This window comes from Trichomonas vaginalis, chromosome V (assembly GCF_026262505.1).
Source record: "Trichomonas vaginalis G3 chromosome V, whole genome shotgun sequence".
Lineage (NCBI taxonomy): Eukaryota > Parabasalia > Trichomonadida > Trichomonadidae > Trichomonas > Trichomonas vaginalis.
The window spans coordinates 7566616-7585087 of NC_067207.1; the positions used below are offsets into that span (position 1 = coordinate 7566616).

General features: G+C 31.5%; 8 protein-coding genes and 2 pseudogenes across 10 annotated transcripts, besides 1 other annotated feature; 4 read left to right on the forward strand and 6 right to left on the reverse strand.

Moving 5' to 3' along the window:
• The first annotated feature begins 5446 nt into the window (after positions 1-5446).
• Positions 5447-18472: part of a mobile genetic element that runs on past the window's edge.
• On the forward strand, positions 8463-8705 carry TVAGG3_0295450 (serine threonine-protein phosphatase family; the record flags this gene model as incomplete). The annotated part of the gene is made up of 1 exon (XM_051229270.1): positions 8463-8705. The coding sequence occupies one exon, from the start codon at positions 8463-8465 to the stop codon at positions 8703-8705; it is 243 nt and encodes an 80-aa protein (XP_051099000.1).
• TVAGG3_0295460 (uncharacterized protein) lies at positions 9081-9557 on the reverse strand (the record flags this gene model as incomplete). The annotated part of the gene is made up of 1 exon (XM_051229271.1): positions 9081-9557. A coding segment is annotated over one exon (477 nt), but the record flags the coding sequence as incomplete, so codon positions are not given.
• Positions 9576-10105, forward strand: TVAGG3_0295470 (phage tail repeat-like family; the record flags this gene model as incomplete). The annotated part of the gene is made up of 1 exon (XM_051229272.1): positions 9576-10105. A coding segment is annotated over one exon (530 nt), but the record flags the coding sequence as incomplete, so codon positions are not given.
• Positions 10449-10974, forward strand: TVAGG3_0295480 (annotated as a pseudogene). The gene has a single exon. A coding segment is annotated over exon 1 (526 nt).
• Positions 11286-11837, reverse strand: TVAGG3_0295490 (annotated as a pseudogene). The gene has a single exon. A coding segment is annotated over exon 1 (552 nt).
• TVAGG3_0295500 (uncharacterized protein) lies at positions 11896-12309 on the reverse strand (the record flags this gene model as incomplete). Its single annotated transcript, XM_051229273.1, has 1 exon — positions 11896-12309. The coding sequence occupies one exon, from the start codon at positions 12307-12309 to the stop codon at positions 11896-11898; it is 414 nt and encodes a 137-aa protein (XP_051099003.1).
• TVAGG3_0295510 (protein of unknown function, DUF4106 family) lies at positions 12604-13603 on the reverse strand (the record flags this gene model as incomplete). Its single annotated transcript, XM_051229274.1, has 1 exon — positions 12604-13603. A coding segment is annotated over one exon (1000 nt), but the record flags the coding sequence as incomplete, so codon positions are not given.
• On the reverse strand, positions 13796-15232 carry TVAGG3_0295520 (protein of unknown function, DUF4106 family; the record flags this gene model as incomplete). Its single annotated transcript, XM_051229275.1, has 1 exon — positions 13796-15232. A coding segment is annotated over one exon (1437 nt), but the record flags the coding sequence as incomplete, so codon positions are not given.
• TVAGG3_0295530 (protein of unknown function, DUF4106 family) lies at positions 15351-15715 on the reverse strand (the record flags this gene model as incomplete). Its single annotated transcript, XM_051229276.1, has 1 exon — positions 15351-15715. A coding segment is annotated over one exon (365 nt), but the record flags the coding sequence as incomplete, so codon positions are not given.
• Positions 16187-17089, forward strand: TVAGG3_0295540 (uncharacterized protein; the record flags this gene model as incomplete). Its single annotated transcript, XM_001290101.2, has 1 exon — positions 16187-17089. The coding sequence occupies one exon, from the start codon at positions 16187-16189 to the stop codon at positions 17087-17089; it is 903 nt and encodes a 300-aa protein (XP_001290102.2).

Genomic DNA, 18472 nt, shown 5'->3' on the forward strand with positions numbered 1-18472 from the left:
TTACTATTTAAATGTTGATTTTTTATAAAATTAAAATTATTTTTAAGATCAGACTAAAAACTAATTTATGGAAATCTATATCGACAAATTTATTACTTATTGGGTATATAGATTTTTTGATTATGGCGATTATGTCTGATATGCTTCCAATAAGCCAAAACAGTGTTTTGGGAGTGATTAAATACAAAAAAATCCGGCGATGCTTTACGTGGCAAATGGTCGAATGGTTATTACCCCTTACTATTGGGTACCGGGGACGCTAGTTCGAAACTGAAGCACTATATTTTTTACAAAATGCATTTATTAGGACAGGGGAAAGAAAGGTTGCCAATATAATATATTTAAATAAATACAACTAATCTAGCATAAAAAAACTATTGAATATTTGAATTCAATAAAAATTTATATAAAATACATGTAAAGCATAAATTACTATATAAATCAAGCTGTATTTTGTTTTAAACACCGATTGTTTCATAATATAATATATTCAACTCAAGTTTCTAATAAGGATTTCATATAAAATTTAGCATATGATCAGCAACAATTAAAATTAGTATTACAATTAATAAATTTAGTATAAAACATATAGATTTAGTATAGATTTTATAGCTGAATAAAAGAACTATTATAAAAGATAATTTACTGAAATGCACCTTATATTTATAAACAAAACTTATAACGTGTTAGTTACATATAGAGTTGAAATTCATAGATAGACATAGAGAAGTTGGGATCTTGGCTTAATGGTCATAATATAACCAAATTAATTCAAAATTTGAAATTTTAATATTACTGTAACTATAATATATGGATATGTTTATGAGATCATAATAAATGACATGTTAATGTAAAATTTAGAATAAAAAATTATATTTTTTTAAAAAAACATTGTTCATGAGTGTTAATTGGAGAAGTAGTAAATTAGTTCAGTTTGCAAGTGATGATGGTTAATCTAACTATAATTACAATCAATTTTAAAATCTTTGATTTATTTTGGATAATTAAGAGTGCAGTTGTTCTATTTATAAACTATTTACTATAGACGGCACTGGTGATAATAAAAATCAAGCAAAAGCGCATCTGCTGTTGCTCGACTGCATAAAAATTGTAGTTAAAATTTGAATACTTTACATAACTCATTTGTAAGGTAAATTAATATTATTAATTTATATTAAGAACAAATAAATATGAAATGTATTTTTTTCCAAATAAGGGTTTCGTTTTGCTAAAATTGTCACTTTTATAGCATATTTGTTTTTGGATGTTTTGCGAAACCAAAAAAAAAACCATGATATACAATGTGTGTGTAAAGAAAATACTTTATTTACTAGTTAAAAAATCATTTGGTATTGATCAAGTTATTTTTTCTGGATAAGATATTATATGGATAATTGGATAGAAAATACAATTATATAATCTTGTACCTGGTTTAATTAAGCTAATTGTCATCAGAAACTTGTAATTTTTATGAATTTCAGATTTTCTTTTCATTACTGCTTTTCTTAATAGGTCAAGTTCTTATTTACGTTATAAAGTATGATATTTACAAATATCAAGTTATCATGTTTTTTGAGAAATTATGAGAAACAAACAAAAATGAAAAAGATAGGAATAGCAATGAATAGTGATGTGGGTATAGAAAATGTAAGAGATATGAATGCAAAGCAATCAGTATTTAGGACATTGACCATAGATTTCGAAAAAAAAATGCTGCATATTGAGCGAAAACTATGATTATATTATAAGGCTGTCATTTAAAGCATAATGAAACTATTCCCTTTTCATTTTAATCGAATAAGATAGTAAAGATTTTTGAATTAGCTAGAAACTGATGAGATGTTTTCACAAATCAGATTTTTAATCTCTATAATGCATAATTCACTCAATATCTCAATTTTGATATTGCGAGATATTTTTGCTATCGGTTTCGCAATTTTGACACAATAGCAAGAGGGTTCTATAAGCATTATTATCAACGTAGAATCTGAATATCATATCAGAAAATGTCGCAAATCTGACATTTACCCGACCAAATAGCAAAAATAATTGAATACTTTTCGCAAAAACTTTAAAAATCGATAAAAATATGAAATATAGATATTAAAGAGACTTTTTATATAATATTCATAAAGATTTTCCAAAAATATGATACCGCAAAATTAAAAAAGTGACGTCTTGAGTGGAGTCAAAGGTCGAAATTGCTAGCTAAATGTTTTTTTAGCGAAATTACGTATTGTACGTTTTTTTCGCAAAACGAAACCCTTATTCCAAAAAAAAAATTAAGAAAAATGCCATTTTTATCATTGTTGTTAATGCCCCCTAATTCTTGAATGATTTTCGGGAAAAATAAATACGAAAAGAGAAATCATAGCTGCCAGACAACCATTATATGAAATTCATTCAGTTTACAAAGTTTAATTTCTTTCCACAATAGTACATAATATAGTACCCAGATTTGCTTTACTTTTACCACCTCTCGAAAGCTGGGGACACCGCCTATCGTTGGGAGTAGCTATTAAATAGAACCACCAAGGGTATTTTTCGAACTGCCGGTGTAGTGGAAACATCCTACATAATGATTCGTTATGCCAAGGTTTGATTCCCATTTAGCTAATTTTTTTCTTTTTGGATCATGAATTTTTTTTTTGGGTCACTATAAGATTTGTTTCATGTTCTAAATCTGCTGCATATGTAATCTATTTTTATTTACCTATTTTTTAAAAATCTATTGGATTGCCAAATTTGAATATATTTAAAATCATAAAAATCCAAAAAAAACTATAAATATATGTTTTATGCATAGTGCCGATACTCAAATATCAGATTACTTAGATCCATGAATAATATCCGAATTTTTTTTCTTAAAATTAAACTTCAAAACTTCTTGCAATCTTATTCTTAATCAATTGTAAATTTTTAAAACCATTTTTTAAAATAATTTTGCGTAAATTTTATTCTCATGTTGTTTTAATCGAAAATTGATACATTTTCAAAAAAATAATATTGACTTATGAAATTCATTTTTAAGGTGAAATAGTATTGTTTTTATTAAAGTATATGAATAATATATAAAAAATTAATGAATAATATAAGCAGATTTTTAGTTTACAAAACAAATATGAGCAATGCAATTTCAAACTTTTGCTGGCAATTTCGATATTGCTCAAGTTTGTAGTATTTGTGATACCTATAACATCGGCTTAATCAAAATTCGATTTTTCTTATGAGTTATTGAGAAAATTTGATTGCAATGAGAAGGATTTCGACGTTTTTGATAAACTAAGAGCTGAGCTTTAGGGGTTCAGTTCATTTATGGCTGTAGTTTGATGCGTAGATCTCTTTTTTATTGTAAATTCTTTCAGCATGGAGATCGAGAATGAATCTTTTGAGAACTTTATGAGTTTTTACACCCGTAAAGAGGTCCTTCGAGGAAAGATAGTCCAGACTACATGAAGATGTGGGTTAACCAAAAAAATCCGATGGTTTCTCCATATTCATGTAGATCTTCGAAAAAATGAGCACCAAAAAAGCCAAAAAATAGGCTTTTTATTGGATTTGTACACTAGATCAATAATCTATTTAGGATCTGACACTCTTTTTAGCCAGAGATATGAGGTCCTTTCTAGGAAAACGATCTATTCATCCATAAAAAAAATGAATTATCGTTTTCCCCAGAAATTACATGGGGAGTGGTAAAAGTAAAGTAAATACAAAAAAATCCGGCGATGCTTTACGTGGCAAATAGTCGAATGGTTATTACCCCTTACTATTGGGTACCGGGGACGCTAGTTCGAAACTGATGCACTATATTTTTTTTACAAAATGCGTTTATTAGGACAGGGGAAAGAAAGGTTGCCAATATAATATATTTAAATAAATACAACTAATCTAGCATAAAAAAACTATTGAATATTTGAATTCAATAAAAATTTATATAAAATACATGTAAAGCATAAATTACTATATAAATCAAGCTGTATTTTGTTTTAAACACCGATTGTTTCATATAATATATATTCAACTCAAGTTTCTAATTAAGGATTTCATATAAAATTTAGCATATGATCAGCAACAATTAAAATTAGTATTACAATTAATAAATTTAGTATAAAAACATATAGATTTAGTATAGATTTTATAGCTGTAATAAAAGAACTATTATAAAAGAGTAATTTACTGAAATGCACCTTATATTTATAAACAAAACTTATAACGTGTTAGTTACATATAGAGTTGAAATTCATAGATAGCATAGAGAAGTTGGGATCTTGGCTTAATGGTCATAATATAACCAAATTAATTCAAAATTTGAAATTTTAATATTACTGTAACTATAATATATGGATATGTTTTATGAGATCATAATAAATGACATGTTAATGTAAAATTTAGAATAAAAAATTATATTTTTTAAAAAAACATTGTTCATGAGTGTTAATTGGAGAAGTAGTAAATTAGTTCAGTTTGCAAGTGATGATGGTTAATCTAACTATAATTACAATCAATTTTTAAAATCTTTGATTTATTTTGGTGATAATTAAGAGTGCAGTTGTTCTATTTATAAACTATTTACTATAGACGGCACTGGTGATAATAAAAATCAAGCAAAAGCGCATCTGCTGTTGCTCGACTGCATAAAAATTGTAGTTAAAATTTGAATACTTTACATAACTCATTTGTAAGGTAAATTAATATTATTAATTTATATTAAGAACAAATAAATATGAAATGTATTTTTTTCCAAAAAAAATTAAGAAAAATGCCATTTTTATCATTGTTGTTAATGCCCCCTAATTCTTGAATGATTTTCGGGAAAAATAAATACGAAAAGAGAAATCATAGCTGCCAGACAACCATTATATGAAATTCATTCAGTTTACAAAGTTTAATTTCTTTCCACAATAGTACATAATATAGTAGTATATTCGGAAATATGCATGCTCGATATCTCCAATTCACATCTCATGCATCTTATCGGAGATTAAGTAACTTTATCTTGAAACTAGAAAAGTAATTAGCAAGTAGAATATATAAAAAATATAATGTTGTTTTATATTGATAAAACCATAAGAATGGCTATTCTAGAATGAAATTTTAGTACCTATATTCAGTGAAAGGTTTATTTGTAGTTGAACTTTCAAATGAAAACTCAAGGATCCAAGAATTGAATTGCATTAACAAACCAATAATGAAATATGATATATACATATATATTTTACCCATAAAAATAGAATTAAATCGATATTTAACTCAAATTGTCAAAATATCAACAAAATAATTTAAAAATAGATATATATAAGAGAAATATGTGATTTTGGTGTTTAAAAAAGAAAAATATTGCCCAAACAAGTGTTCTAGCTAAAAAGGAAAAATGCATTATTTCATATTTCAATATCAATGTTAAATATTAAAATAATCTGCCATTATTCAGACAGTTAAAAAATAAATACACTATAAGTTTAAGCTTTAGCTGTAAAATAAACAGTAATATTAAATAAACATTATATTATATAGTCGGAGCGATTCTATATATGTACTCTTATGCCAACTAGTTACAACCTAGTAAAATACATGGAAATATTGTAATATCCTAGCATTGCTATCGAGAAATCAAAAAATATAAGCAAAAGTCATCTTATATTTAAAGATTTTTCAAGAGCTTTGTTTGGAAATTAGTTCATTGGAAGAAGTATATAGATATGAAAACCCAAAGTATTAAGTTCGATAATATATAGTTTTTTTTTATTTTAAAATTGAATGCATACAACATTGCTCCTCTGGAGTGAATTAATTAGTTCCAACTTTTTCAAGATTCTACAGTGTAATATGCTCCTTGGAATGTCTCTTGCATGAATGTTTTTGTTTACCATCTAAAGAATTAAGATTTGAGATACAATAATCTTTGGAAAAGTAGAGGATACAACAATAAAGTATGTTCTTTCGATACATGATATCATTTTGTTACAAAAATATTCTTACTTACTCATGATTCAAAAAAAAAGGTTGCAGACATACTAAAATGTTATTTATGTGGCTTGTATTTACTAGCATATGTAATTTGGTGCTAACGTATACCATCAATTTCATTATAACACAGACATATATATTACTATTAGAATTTTATTTTAATTCAATGATAAAATCAAACATTCCTTTTTGAAAATCGTTCTATCTTGTTATTATCTTTGAATGCTGCATCAAGAACTAACAATTTACAATTTTTATTCAAATTATAATATAAAATTATAGCATATTGGTTTTCAAAGTATGTTTGCTAAAAGTAATTGCGCTTATCGTTTACCCCCGCATTAACACATATAAATTTGTATTAAAAAATGATATCAAATCAAAAATATGGCTTCCTTGCTAAGAAAAGCGTCAAATTTATTATGTTTCTCCTTAGCCGAAAGTGTATAAATTGGCAGTTAGATTTATAGTATCCTAACTGTTTTTTGTAAAGTTCGTCATATCTTTAATGGTACTATTTCAGCGTGTACAATGAATACAAAAATTCTAAGAGTGCCACATAAAATAGTACTTTAGACTTGAGTTAATGCTACCAAGCAAATGTTAAAAAGATGACTTTAGTGTTTTGATAATCAAAGATTAAAATCATTATTGTCTAAATCAATAATCATAACGACAGAAGTTAATGTTTTTTCATCAGTGCTTTAAATCCACTTTTAAAAGTATACCTCAAAAATCAAAATATCAAAAAAAAATCTAGTTTTTATGAATCTAAAGCTTTCTATAGTTCACATGCAAAAACCTTTAGTTTTATACTTTTTTATGGTTTTCATGAGACAAAAAGTTATGATTTAATAATTATTTTTAATTTTCCGCTGTTATCAACATAGATGACAACTTCATACACTTAGTTATCTAATATCTTGACTATTACACTCCTTAACAAAAAAAAGGTAGTGGGGCTTCCAGGCGCGTTGCGCCCTCTAGCCCTGAAGATGTTTAGTATAAATGAAGTTTTTATTCGGAAAATTGTTAGTCTTCTGGGTCGAAAACATTATATAATATGTCACTTTTCACAAATTATATATGTTTTCATGTTTTGTCACTTTTCTGTCACTTTTCGGGTAAAAACATTATTATTATTATATATAAATGAATTTTACAAAACCACCGTTACCCTTCTTTGGAAATAAGAGTAGATGTAAAGATATTATATTGAGAGAACTTAAGAAACTACCGAATGGTCTAACATTTGTAGATTTGTTCGGTGGAAGATTCTATATATCCCATTTATGTCATACAATATTCCCAGACTCAAAGATTATATGCAATGACTTCGACAACTATATGGACCGTCTCAAACATATTCCAGACACAAACAATATATTGAAAGAGTTAAAAGAAAAGATACCTATAGGTAAGATGGAAAGTATACCATTAGATAAGAAAAATATTGTGAGAGAGGTTTTGAAAAAAGCAGAATATATAGATTGGGATAGTATATCTGCTAGACTATTATATAGTGGTGCTATAAGAGTTCATGACATTGAAACACTTATGTCAAAAGTTTTATATCTTAACTATACAAATGTTTTCAAAGAGGACATAGAAAAATATATTGAGGGTATAGAGTTTGTGAGATGTCATTGGACAGAGTTGTATGAAAAATATAAAGACAAGGAAAATGTTTTCTTTATAGTGGACCCGCCGTTCTATAACACATGGGATTTTCAATACCAAGTAGACTGGACTTTGAGAGACTCTTTAGAAACTTTAGACGTTATACATAACCATCCATGCTTTTACTTTACATCCGATAAAAGTGGTTTGGAAACCGTTATGAGATGGTTAGAGGACATACATGACTATGAGTTTATATATGACAAGATAGAATATGAGAGAGGTCCTATAAACTGGAGAAAGTGTCATAACAAAGAAATTTTACTAGTAAGTAAATGTGGTTTGAAATAGGATTACTTGTTTTAAGTTTTTTCCATTGTGACATTTATTTATTTGACGTGGCAGAAAAGTACAGAGAATATAAAGATGAACCAATGCCTGCAAATGTTCAGCATATGTACTCGTAAGAGATATTTTTATCTAATATTAAATGGACGCACAGAACTTAGCGAATGCACAGCAACCTGGACAACCAAACCCAGAGAATATTCCAAATGAAGTTAGAATACAAACTGCAATGGCAAACTATGGTCAAGTGCCAACAGATGTACAAATGCAAACTGCCATGTCAAATGACGCTGTGTTAGGTTTGCCACCATGGTATGCAAATATGAGATGGAAAGAGTTTTATACAAACCCTGAAGTGGGATATAAACAACTTTATGCAGATGACGCGAACACAGGAGTTGACCCAGAATATGTTTTCTACCAGAGGGAGAAACAGAATGTATGAGCTCCAGTTAAAGAATGCTATGGAACTCAACAGGAAACGTAAGAGACTAGGTGGACATTAGATTTTTACATATAGTAAAATGGGTTTCTTCAGTAGTATTGGAAACTTCTTCAGAAGAGTTGGAAGAGGTATATGGAATGGAATAAAAACCGTAGGAAGAGGAATTTGGAACGGAGTCAAAAATATTGGTAAAAGAGTAGGTCAGTTTGTTGGTATTATACCTAAAGACCCTGAACCAGAAGAACAAGCTCCTGTTATACAACAGCCTGAACCTGCACCACAGTCTAGTTGGCAACCAAATCCAACACCTCAACCGTATTAAAAAATTATATTTTTACCGTTCGATAGTAGTTGTATATGAAACTAAGTTCTAAGTAAAACGCATGGTATAATGGAATTATTCTCTTTCTTCCATCTGTTGTAAACCATACTTGAAAGTCTGAAATACTTCCACTTGGTGGTTCATATAGCTTTGTAGGTTTTTCGTAAAAGTCATTTGCCAAGCATAAAAAGAGTTTTGTGCACCAGAAAATGAAGCATGAACTATAATAGCATCTGAGTCGAAAACATTTTCATATGTTCCATTAGGGTTTTCGACTTCATAAAAGTCCGGGTGTACTGGATATTCTGCAGGCTGATTTAACATCCTCATAAATCTATACCATGCCAAGTTGTTATATTTTGTAGAAATATAAACGTTTTCTCCAAGGTCTTCTATTCTATTGATTTTAACAGTTGCATTTTTCCTGTCATAAATAATATCGAGATGGTACTCTCCCTCGTCAATGTTATACTGGTTTGCATATTCGATATAGATGTCGTTTATTTTTTCTTGAAAAGCTTGAAGAGTTGTTTCTAAGTTTACAAGCAAACTAACTTGTAAAAGTTTTCCCTGTTCAAATTTCTCATACATACGTTTTTCTTTGTTATAGTATCGAACTTCAAAACCGACCGTAAATGGGAAACCATGTATGGCTTCTGAAATGAACTTCATTCTACGAAAGCCAATAGCTTTTGTGACGGATGGGTCTCTTAACCATCTTAACGGGTAGTCAAAACGATAGCCTTCATGCTTTACGGTCTCTGTCTCAAACTTTTGACCGACATTCGTAAAAAGTTCATCTAATGGTTTAGTTGTAGCAACTCTTGAATTTTCTTTTTCTATTGAAAGCATATTTTATCTAGAATAAAAATGTCAAATGAAACAGCGTCTATGAGAGAAATACAACACAACCGACAACTCATTATACAAGCTCTAAATAAGAACACAACAAACTTTTCAAACTATTCTAAGATATCTGAGTCATTGAAAGAAGGAAATTTAAAACTGACATTAAACCCAATGACAGATGAGTTTCTATTTCAAGACAATAAGAACCATACTGTCTGTATAAATCCAACAAAAGGAACTTTAAACGAGAAACCTATAAATGAACTTCTTTTGAAAGCAGATGTTGACAACAAAGCAGACAAAACATATGTAGACGATGCAATAGCAAAAGAAGAAGAAAGAGCTGACAAAGCTTATGCAACAAAAGAACATACTCATCCTGAACTAGCAGACAAAACATATGTTGACAATAAAATGTCAAGTGAAGTGACAAGAGCTGAAAACGAATATTCTAAAAAGACTCATATACATACCATTGCAAATATTACAAACTTACAAGAAACCTTAAACAGTAAAAGTGCCGTTGGACATACACATACCATTGCAAATATTACAAACTTACAAGAAACCTTAAACAGGAAAAGTGCCGTTGGACATACACATACCATTGCAAATATTACAAACTTACAAGAAACCTTAAACAGGAAAAGTGCCGTTGGACATACACATACATCTTCTGAAATAACAGACTTAAACGTTAGCCTTGAAAAGAAAGCAGATAAGAACCATACACATACAAGTTTTACAACTGTTGCTATAGAAAGTATTGAAGGAACGGTTGAAGAAACTGGTGGGGATGCATTATATTGGAAACCTCCTAACTTTCCACAAGGTTTAACATCGGATGACGACATAACGACGATGAGAAACATTAGATGTAAAGATGTTTATGTCATGAAGGATGAATATAATATTAAATTCACTGCTCAAGATTTATATGACAAGAAAGCAGACAAAACAGAGCTTCAAACATTAAAGACAGAAATACTTCAAACATTATATCCTATAGGCTCTATTTATACGTCAATGAACTCTACCAGACCAGAAGTAGTACTTGGTTTTGGAACTTGGACTCAAATAGTCGACAGGTTTTTGTATTGTGCAAACTCTTCAAAGGAAACAGGTGGAAGTAAAACGATTTCAGGTGAAAATTTACCTGCACACAGTCACTACATAGATTTAAGTACATCTCAAGCAGGTTGGCATAAGCATAGATATTGGGATTGGTCAGCAATGACAAAAGGTAAAGGATATGATGTTAAAGACAACGTTAAGTTTGCTATAAAATTGTTTCTGGAGTAACACTGAGGGAGGAGGAAACCATACACATCGCGTTTCAGGATATACGCAAACAACGGGACAAAGTAAAGACTACATGCCACCTTACATGACAGTTTACGCATGGTATAGAATTGCTTAGTCGTCATTTTCAACTTCTTTAGCATATTCGTCAGGAGTTGTCTTATATTTGTTAGGAACTGTCTTTGAAAGTATACCACCTTGAACTTTGACAAGTTTGAAACGAGGTCTGACAATAGTAGTTTTATCTTCTGCTTGCAGTGTGTACATTTTGCCATGTTTGCCTAAAACTTCATAATATTCTCTTGTATACTTTCTTCTATTTTTACGAACACGAATGTGAGTACCTGTCGGGTTCCCATTGTTGTCATAGTCAATAGTATTTTCATATGGGTCGCGTTTAGGTATTTCTATTTTTACTTTGTCACCTTTCTGAAGTTTGAAGCCCGGCATTCTTTCTTGTTTGTCTCTTTTGACTAAATTATTAAATATATAGTCTTTCTCTAAGTCAGGGTTGTTTTTCATTTCTTCGGGGAATGGTTTCCCAAACCTTTTTGTTTACGGCTATTGTAAATATTTAAAACTTGTCTCATCTTTGCCTGGGAGAAGTGTCTATATTTGTCGTCATATGACATTTCATTTGCTTCACCACCTTGTGGTTGGTTTAAGTCTCTTAACATTTTTATACAACCGTCAATGACACCAAGAGCAGAATGGTTTTGGTCGACAATGAAATATTGGTTTACATTTTTTGAACGCAGATAGTTTTTTTACATCATCTGATTTGAAAGAACTTTCACAGTCAGATGTCAGTTTTGTTGGATGGTATTTGTCAACGAATATTGTCAAAGCTGCTAAGATATCTAAAATAGCTTTGGACTGTAATGGTATGGCTTCACAGTATCTTGTATTTTGACCAACAAATATTAACCAGTATGGTGGTCCATCTTCTCTATACCTCGGAATGTTTTCCAAGATATCCATAAACCAAGCATTTGGTGTTGAACTAAAGATTTTTATCATGAGTGCTTTCTTTGTCGCTTTAGAAACATAGGGGTCCTTGTTCGGATTCGTCATTTTTTACCCTATAAGAAATGGGTTTATTTGGCGCATTAGCAGGAGTTGCATCCGTCTGGTATCCGACATAGAAAATTCCATTGCAACCTTTCTTGTCAGACAACTTGGCAGAAGGTTTTATTTCAATGTCTTGTTCCACGTATAAGAATGAGTTGTCAATATAAATAATATGAAACCTGTCGCAAGCAATATCTACTGTTGTTGAAGAACCTTCTCCAAACTCACCTACGTTTCCATAAGAAACAGCAGTTGTATATTCGTAAGTTCCAGGAACTATTTCTGACCTTCTAATGGCATTGTCGCATTCGTTATACCATTCGGAAACATTTCCGTTCATGGCATCCAAAACTGTTGGCGTTATATTCTGAGCGGCATACATTTCATATGGGTAAAAATATAGAATAGTTGGATTTATATGTCATAATAGAACCCACTCGGACCAAGCTTTACTTTCTTCCTGACTGAGTTTTTAACTGAGTTTTTAACTCTTCTTTTTCCTTCATTGCACTACTTTCACTAGATGAAGTTACTTCTTCACTACTTTCACTTTGTTCTACTCTTCTCTTCTTCTTTGGTGTCGCTTTTGGTAACTTGCCCTCTGCTTCAAGTTGTTGCATCTTTGCCTCATGTTCACCTAGTATGTTGTAAATTTCCCATGTCCTTTTTGCCTTTGGGCTCTGGTCGCCCATCTCAGGTAACCTATATCCTAGAAAGATTTTGTCATAGTTTGTATTTGAGTCGTCGCTTATTGTTTGCATGACTCTTTCCTGAGTTTCCGGTTCAAGCTCTTCAAACAGAGCTTGTCCATATGGAATAAGCTCGTTTCCAAATATATGTTTTTGTAGCCATTCTGGTTTTCTTTCCATGTAACCAATAATATCTTTTGTGAATGGGAAAGCTTTTACCCAACGTTTCAGTCTTGCGTCATTTATTTCTGTAGTTGGTTTTATTTTGTCAAGGAACATGTTTTTCAATACTAACATTTCATTTGGTACTGTCCATTTGAGTTTTCTTAAATATTCATCCCTTCTCATTTCATTGTCTGCAAAGTAAGTTTTTATGGCATTTTGCAAACTTTCGTTTGCAAGGTCATGTACAATAGGTTCTCTTCCGTCTCTCTCCCTAACTTTCTTTCTAAACTCTTCACCAAATATACCATCTCTATGGTTCTGTGTAGTTCTTTGAGATAAATGTTCTAGAACGTCAGGTGTTATATTTCCCTCAGCCATGTTCATTTCATACTGGTCCAAAATATCTGCATCTTTCATATCTTTCAATGGCATTAAAGCCGCGCTGAAAATACCCGTTATATCTGGTTCACCATTCACTTCCATTGCGTCTACAACTTCTTGGAATTGAGGTTGTAAGTTTATGAACCACCTATCCGGATTAGCTTTATGACCCCACTTCATTGTAGTTCCATAGTCTGCAGAAACAAAAGTAGGTTTGTTTCCATATTGGTTAGGTTCTGAATGAACTTTAAACAATGTTTCATTTCTATATGTTTTGTTGAAATTTAACCTTTTATTTTCACCGAGTTCAGCCAAAGATTGAACGTTATATGGTCGTAAGTAAAAAGGATTATTGTATTTGCGTACATTTTCTTTCAGTACTTCCACTCTATGCTGAATATTTTCATCTGATGTTGGAGTCTTTTGTATGTCGGTGAACATTTTTCGATATCCTTCTACTATGTCAGCCGAATTTTTCTTAGACTCTTGGAAAGATTCCATATTCTCCTCATACTCTTGTTGAGGGTCAAGATTTTTCGGCTGTTCCAAATCTTCATCTAGTTCTGTGAAGTTAGTTTCCAAAGGAGGGACTTGTTCGTTTCCTTCAGGCTCTTCTAGCTGTTGTTGCTGAACTATTTCTTCCATGTCTGGTTGTATCTGAACTTCTTCCTGTTGAGTTTCTTGTACCTCATCTGCTGGCATTTCATATATTCCGAGACCGTTTTTAACAAGTTCCCTATCTAAGTCATCCGGACTCATAAACCTTTCTTCTTTCGTTCCGTCTCTATTTTTTACACGTTTCATGAAGAGAGTTGAATTATCATTTAGCTCTGACATCAAATATCTCGGAGTAAATTCATCCATGTCATTTGGATGATATGCTATTAAATCATATCCCTTAGCGAGCTTGTATTTTCCAGGTTTGAGATTATATCCGATTTGATGCTGAACCATAAAGCTAAATAGGTTCGGGTCAGTATTTCCTTCCTTGAACTTTCTAATAGCTTCTTTATATCTGTCACTAAAGTCAAGAGTATCTGGGTAACCATAATCTTCCTTAAGCATTTTTAAGAATTCTTGGTTTCCTTTTTCTCTACTTCTTTTATGTCCTTGCTCTGTTTGTGGTTGTTGTTGTGCAGGGTTTTGAACTGTTGGTTGCTGTGCTGGTTGTGCTGGTTTTGGTTGTTGTGCTGGATTTTGAACTGTTGGTTGCTGTGCAGGGTTTTGAACTGTTGGTTTTGGTTGTTGTTGTGGTGCTGGATTTTGAACTGTTGGTTGTTGTGTTGGTTTTGTTGCATGCCTGTGTCTGTGTCCATGTGACGATGTAAATGTTTTAGGTAGTCCTGGTGCAGGTGCTTCTCTTGGAGGGTTTGGTGGTATATAAGTTCCACCAGCTGGCACATATGTTCCATCTGCAGCATAGTGTCCTACCTGACTTTTCGTTCTTAAGAAAGCATTTACTAGGTCTGTTTTGATCTGTTGTAACTCTTTTTCTTGACTTTCCACAACAGTTGCTCTAACGGCGTCATAGGCACTTTGAACTGCCTGTCTCGTTGCTGCATCTGTTATTTTCGTCATATTTTGTGCTACTTCTCTTAACTCTTTGTCGAAACCTTCAGACTTCAGTTTCTTTCCAGATGAGAAGTCGTTCACTAGTTTCACCTTACTATGAAGAGCTTCGAAGGCATTCTTAAAGTCAGCATTCATTAAAGCTTCATTTGAACTGTCTTCATCCGCTTGTATTTTTGTCCTTATTGACCCTATAAGTTGGGCTGCTTTAGCGTTGGCTTGGGCATCTAACCAGTCATTATTAGCTTTTATATATTCTGCGCTGTTCATTGCCTTTTGCATGGCTGCGTCGTTATTTTTACTTTCTTGTGCTAAGTTTTCATACTGTACGGTTTGGTTTTGCAACTGTAAAAGTTTTTCTGCCTTTACATTTGCTTCAACTTCTTTTTTATACTCATCGCTATCCATATATGTCTTCAGGGCTTTTTGTTTTATTTCTTCATCTTTCAGTACTTTATATTGAGTAGTATGGTTTTTCAAATTTATAACATCTTGTTCCATTTTTGCTACTTCTGCTGCTTTTTCTGACACTTTTTTCGCATATTCCTCTGTACTTAGTTCTTTCAGTTGTTCTTCTTTCTTCTTTTTCTCTACGTTTAACTCATTGAGTTTCTTTGTGTGTCTGTCATATTCTAGTTTCTTTTCGTTTTCACTTATTTGTTTCTGTATGTCTATGTTTGACTTTTTGACATCTGTTATTTGATTTTTGAGTGAACTCAAATTCATTTGACTTTGAGGGTTATAAGCTGTTCCGTCTGCAGCTCCACCATAGCCTGCCATTTTCGCTAAAAGTGCCGCTCTTAAACCTCCACTCTGTGCACCAATAACTCGGTTTAAAAGCATAGGGTTGCTTGACATTTGTTGCAACATAGTGGGGTCATTCATCATTTGTTGTTGCAACTGTTGTTGTGGTGTCAGTTTTACTATTGGATGTTTCAATGCTCCCTTCCTCTTACGTATATTCTTACGTAGCTTACGTGGCATTTTAAGTGAAGTTAAAAAGCGGTTTTTGACAGATGTTTATATGACACTTTTTGTTCAGCACAAAAAACTACTCGGTCAAAGTGTTGTCAGTTTTGTAAAATAACCGTCCTATCTCATTCTATAAGGGGAAAAAGGCTTCTCAAAGTATACTTCCTTGGAACGCCCGTAACTTTTCCTGTAGCGACGATAGACCCTTACTTGTCCGGACAAAGTTATACTATTTTGAGTGCTCTACAAAAAAGTCAACGGCGACGACTCTCAAAAACCGTTGTGTAAAAAGTTTTACCGTTGGACAAAAAAGTATATATAGAAAACAAAAAACGTTTATACTTCATTCAATATTTGAAATAAACCGTTTTTCCAATGGTAACTATTAAATAAAATAAAAAATAGAGGGGGTTACCGTTGACGAAAACGGTTTATCTCAAATATTTAAATATCTGTCTTTTTTGGTCAGTTCATTTTTATCTAATGGAAGCCAACGCTGTTAACCACAATTCAAACATTAACAATTCTCAACCGCTAACCAAAGCCAAAGCCCCACAACCTCCAAGAACTGGCACAGCGGTTAGAATAACCACCAAAAAGTCTAACAGCGAATTAAGAGAAATTCTTCAACAAATTTGCTCTAAATATCTCAAAGACGCCGAAGAAAACACACAACCAGACGCTACATACAATACTCAGTTCTGTGAAGTTCTGAACAAAGCAATTACTAGTTCAATTGAACTTACTAAGACAATTCCAAGTCCAATTGAGCTTAGCGATGTCTTAGTTCAGTATTTTCCAACATTTACTAAGCTTATAATGTTGAGAACTTTATACCAAGTTCGTCAAAATCTTCCTCGTTACATCCAACGGTCATTCGACAAGAGAATTGCCGAATTCCAAGTCTTTAGTTACGGATATGACGAAGATGAATACGTTGACGAGTTCGGAGACAACCGTACAAAATGGTTTGAATGTTATACGACAACACAATTTGAATTGGACTTTCTCGAATTCAACGCAGCAACCATTCATATCATTGCTCTTTACCTTTCCGAACAACAACAAGACCTCGCAGATGGAGATGTTGTTACTGTCGTCATGAAAACTCCTGAACAATTCGGAAAAAAGAAGTCTCTAATTGCCAAATTCGTTCCAGGACATCAGCTTTTCCAACGCACAGAAGTCTTGTGTATTCCTGGAACTAAGTTCTTTGTCAGGAGCGAACTCAAAGAAAGATATAATGTGTCATTCAATTACACATTATATAATGTTTTCGACCCAGAAGAAGGCTTCTTCCCAGAAGCAATGGAGGAGGAAGAAGAGGAGGAGGAAATACAAGACTCTATCCAAGAAGAGTCCTCCGAATTCACACCAGAAGACTAACAATTTTCCGAATAAAAACTTCATTTATACTAAACATCTTCGGGGCTAGAGGGCGCAACGCGCCTGGAAGCCCCACTACCTTTTTTTTAAATACACTATAAGTTTAAGCTTTAGCTGTAAAATAAACAGTAATATTAAATAAACATTATATTATATAGTCGGAGCGATTCTATATATGTACTCTTATGCCAACTAGTTACAACCTAGTAAAATACATGGAAATATTGTAATATCCTAGCATTGCTATCGAGAAATCAAAAAATATAAGCAAAAGTCATCTTATATTTAAAGATTTTTCAAGAGCTTTGTTTGGAAATTAGTTCATTGGAAGAAGTATATAGATATGAAAACCCAAAGTATTAAGTTCGATAATATATAGTTTTTTTTTATTTTAAAATTGAATGCATACAACATTGCTCCTCTGGAGTGAATTAATTAGTTCCAACTTTTTCAAGATTCTACAGTGTAATATGCTCCTTGGAATGTCTCTTGCATGAATGTTTTTGTTTACCATCTAAAGAATTAAGATTTGAGATACAATAATCTTTGGAAAAGTAGAGGATACAACAATAAAGTATGTTCTTTCGATACATGATATCATTTTGTTACAAAAATATTCTTACTTACTCATGATTCAAAAAAAAGGTTGCAGACATACTAAAATGTTATTTATGTGGCTTGTATTTACTAGCATATGTAATTTGGTGCTAACGTATACCATCAATTTCATTATAACACAGACATATATATTACTATTAGAATTTTATTTTAATTCAATGATAAAATCAAACATTCCTTTTTGAAAATCGTTCTATCTTGTTATTATCTTTGAATGCTGCATCAAGAACTAACAATTTACAATTTTTATTCAAATTATAATATAAAATTATAGCATATTGGTTTTCAAAGTATGTTTGCTAAAAGTAATTGCGCTTATCGTTTACCCCCGCATTAACACATATAAATTTGTATTAAAAAATGATATCAAATCAAAAATATGGCTTCCTTGCTAAGAAAAGCGTCAAATTTATTATGTTTCTCCTTAGCCGAAAGTGTATAAATTGGCAGTTAGATTTATAGTATCCTAACTGTTTTTTGTAAAGTTCGTCATATCTTTAATGGTACTATTTCAGCGTGTACAATGAATACAAAAATTCTAAGAGTGCCACATAAAATAGTACTTTAGACTTGAGTTAATGCTACCAAGCAAATGTTAAAAAGATGACTTTAGTGTTTTGATAATCAAAGATTAAAATCATTATTGTCTAAATCAATAATCATAACGACAGAAGTTAATGTTTTTTCATCAGTGCTTTAAATCCACTTTTAAAAGTATACCTCAAAAATCAAAATATCAAAAAAAATCTAGTTTTTATGAATCTA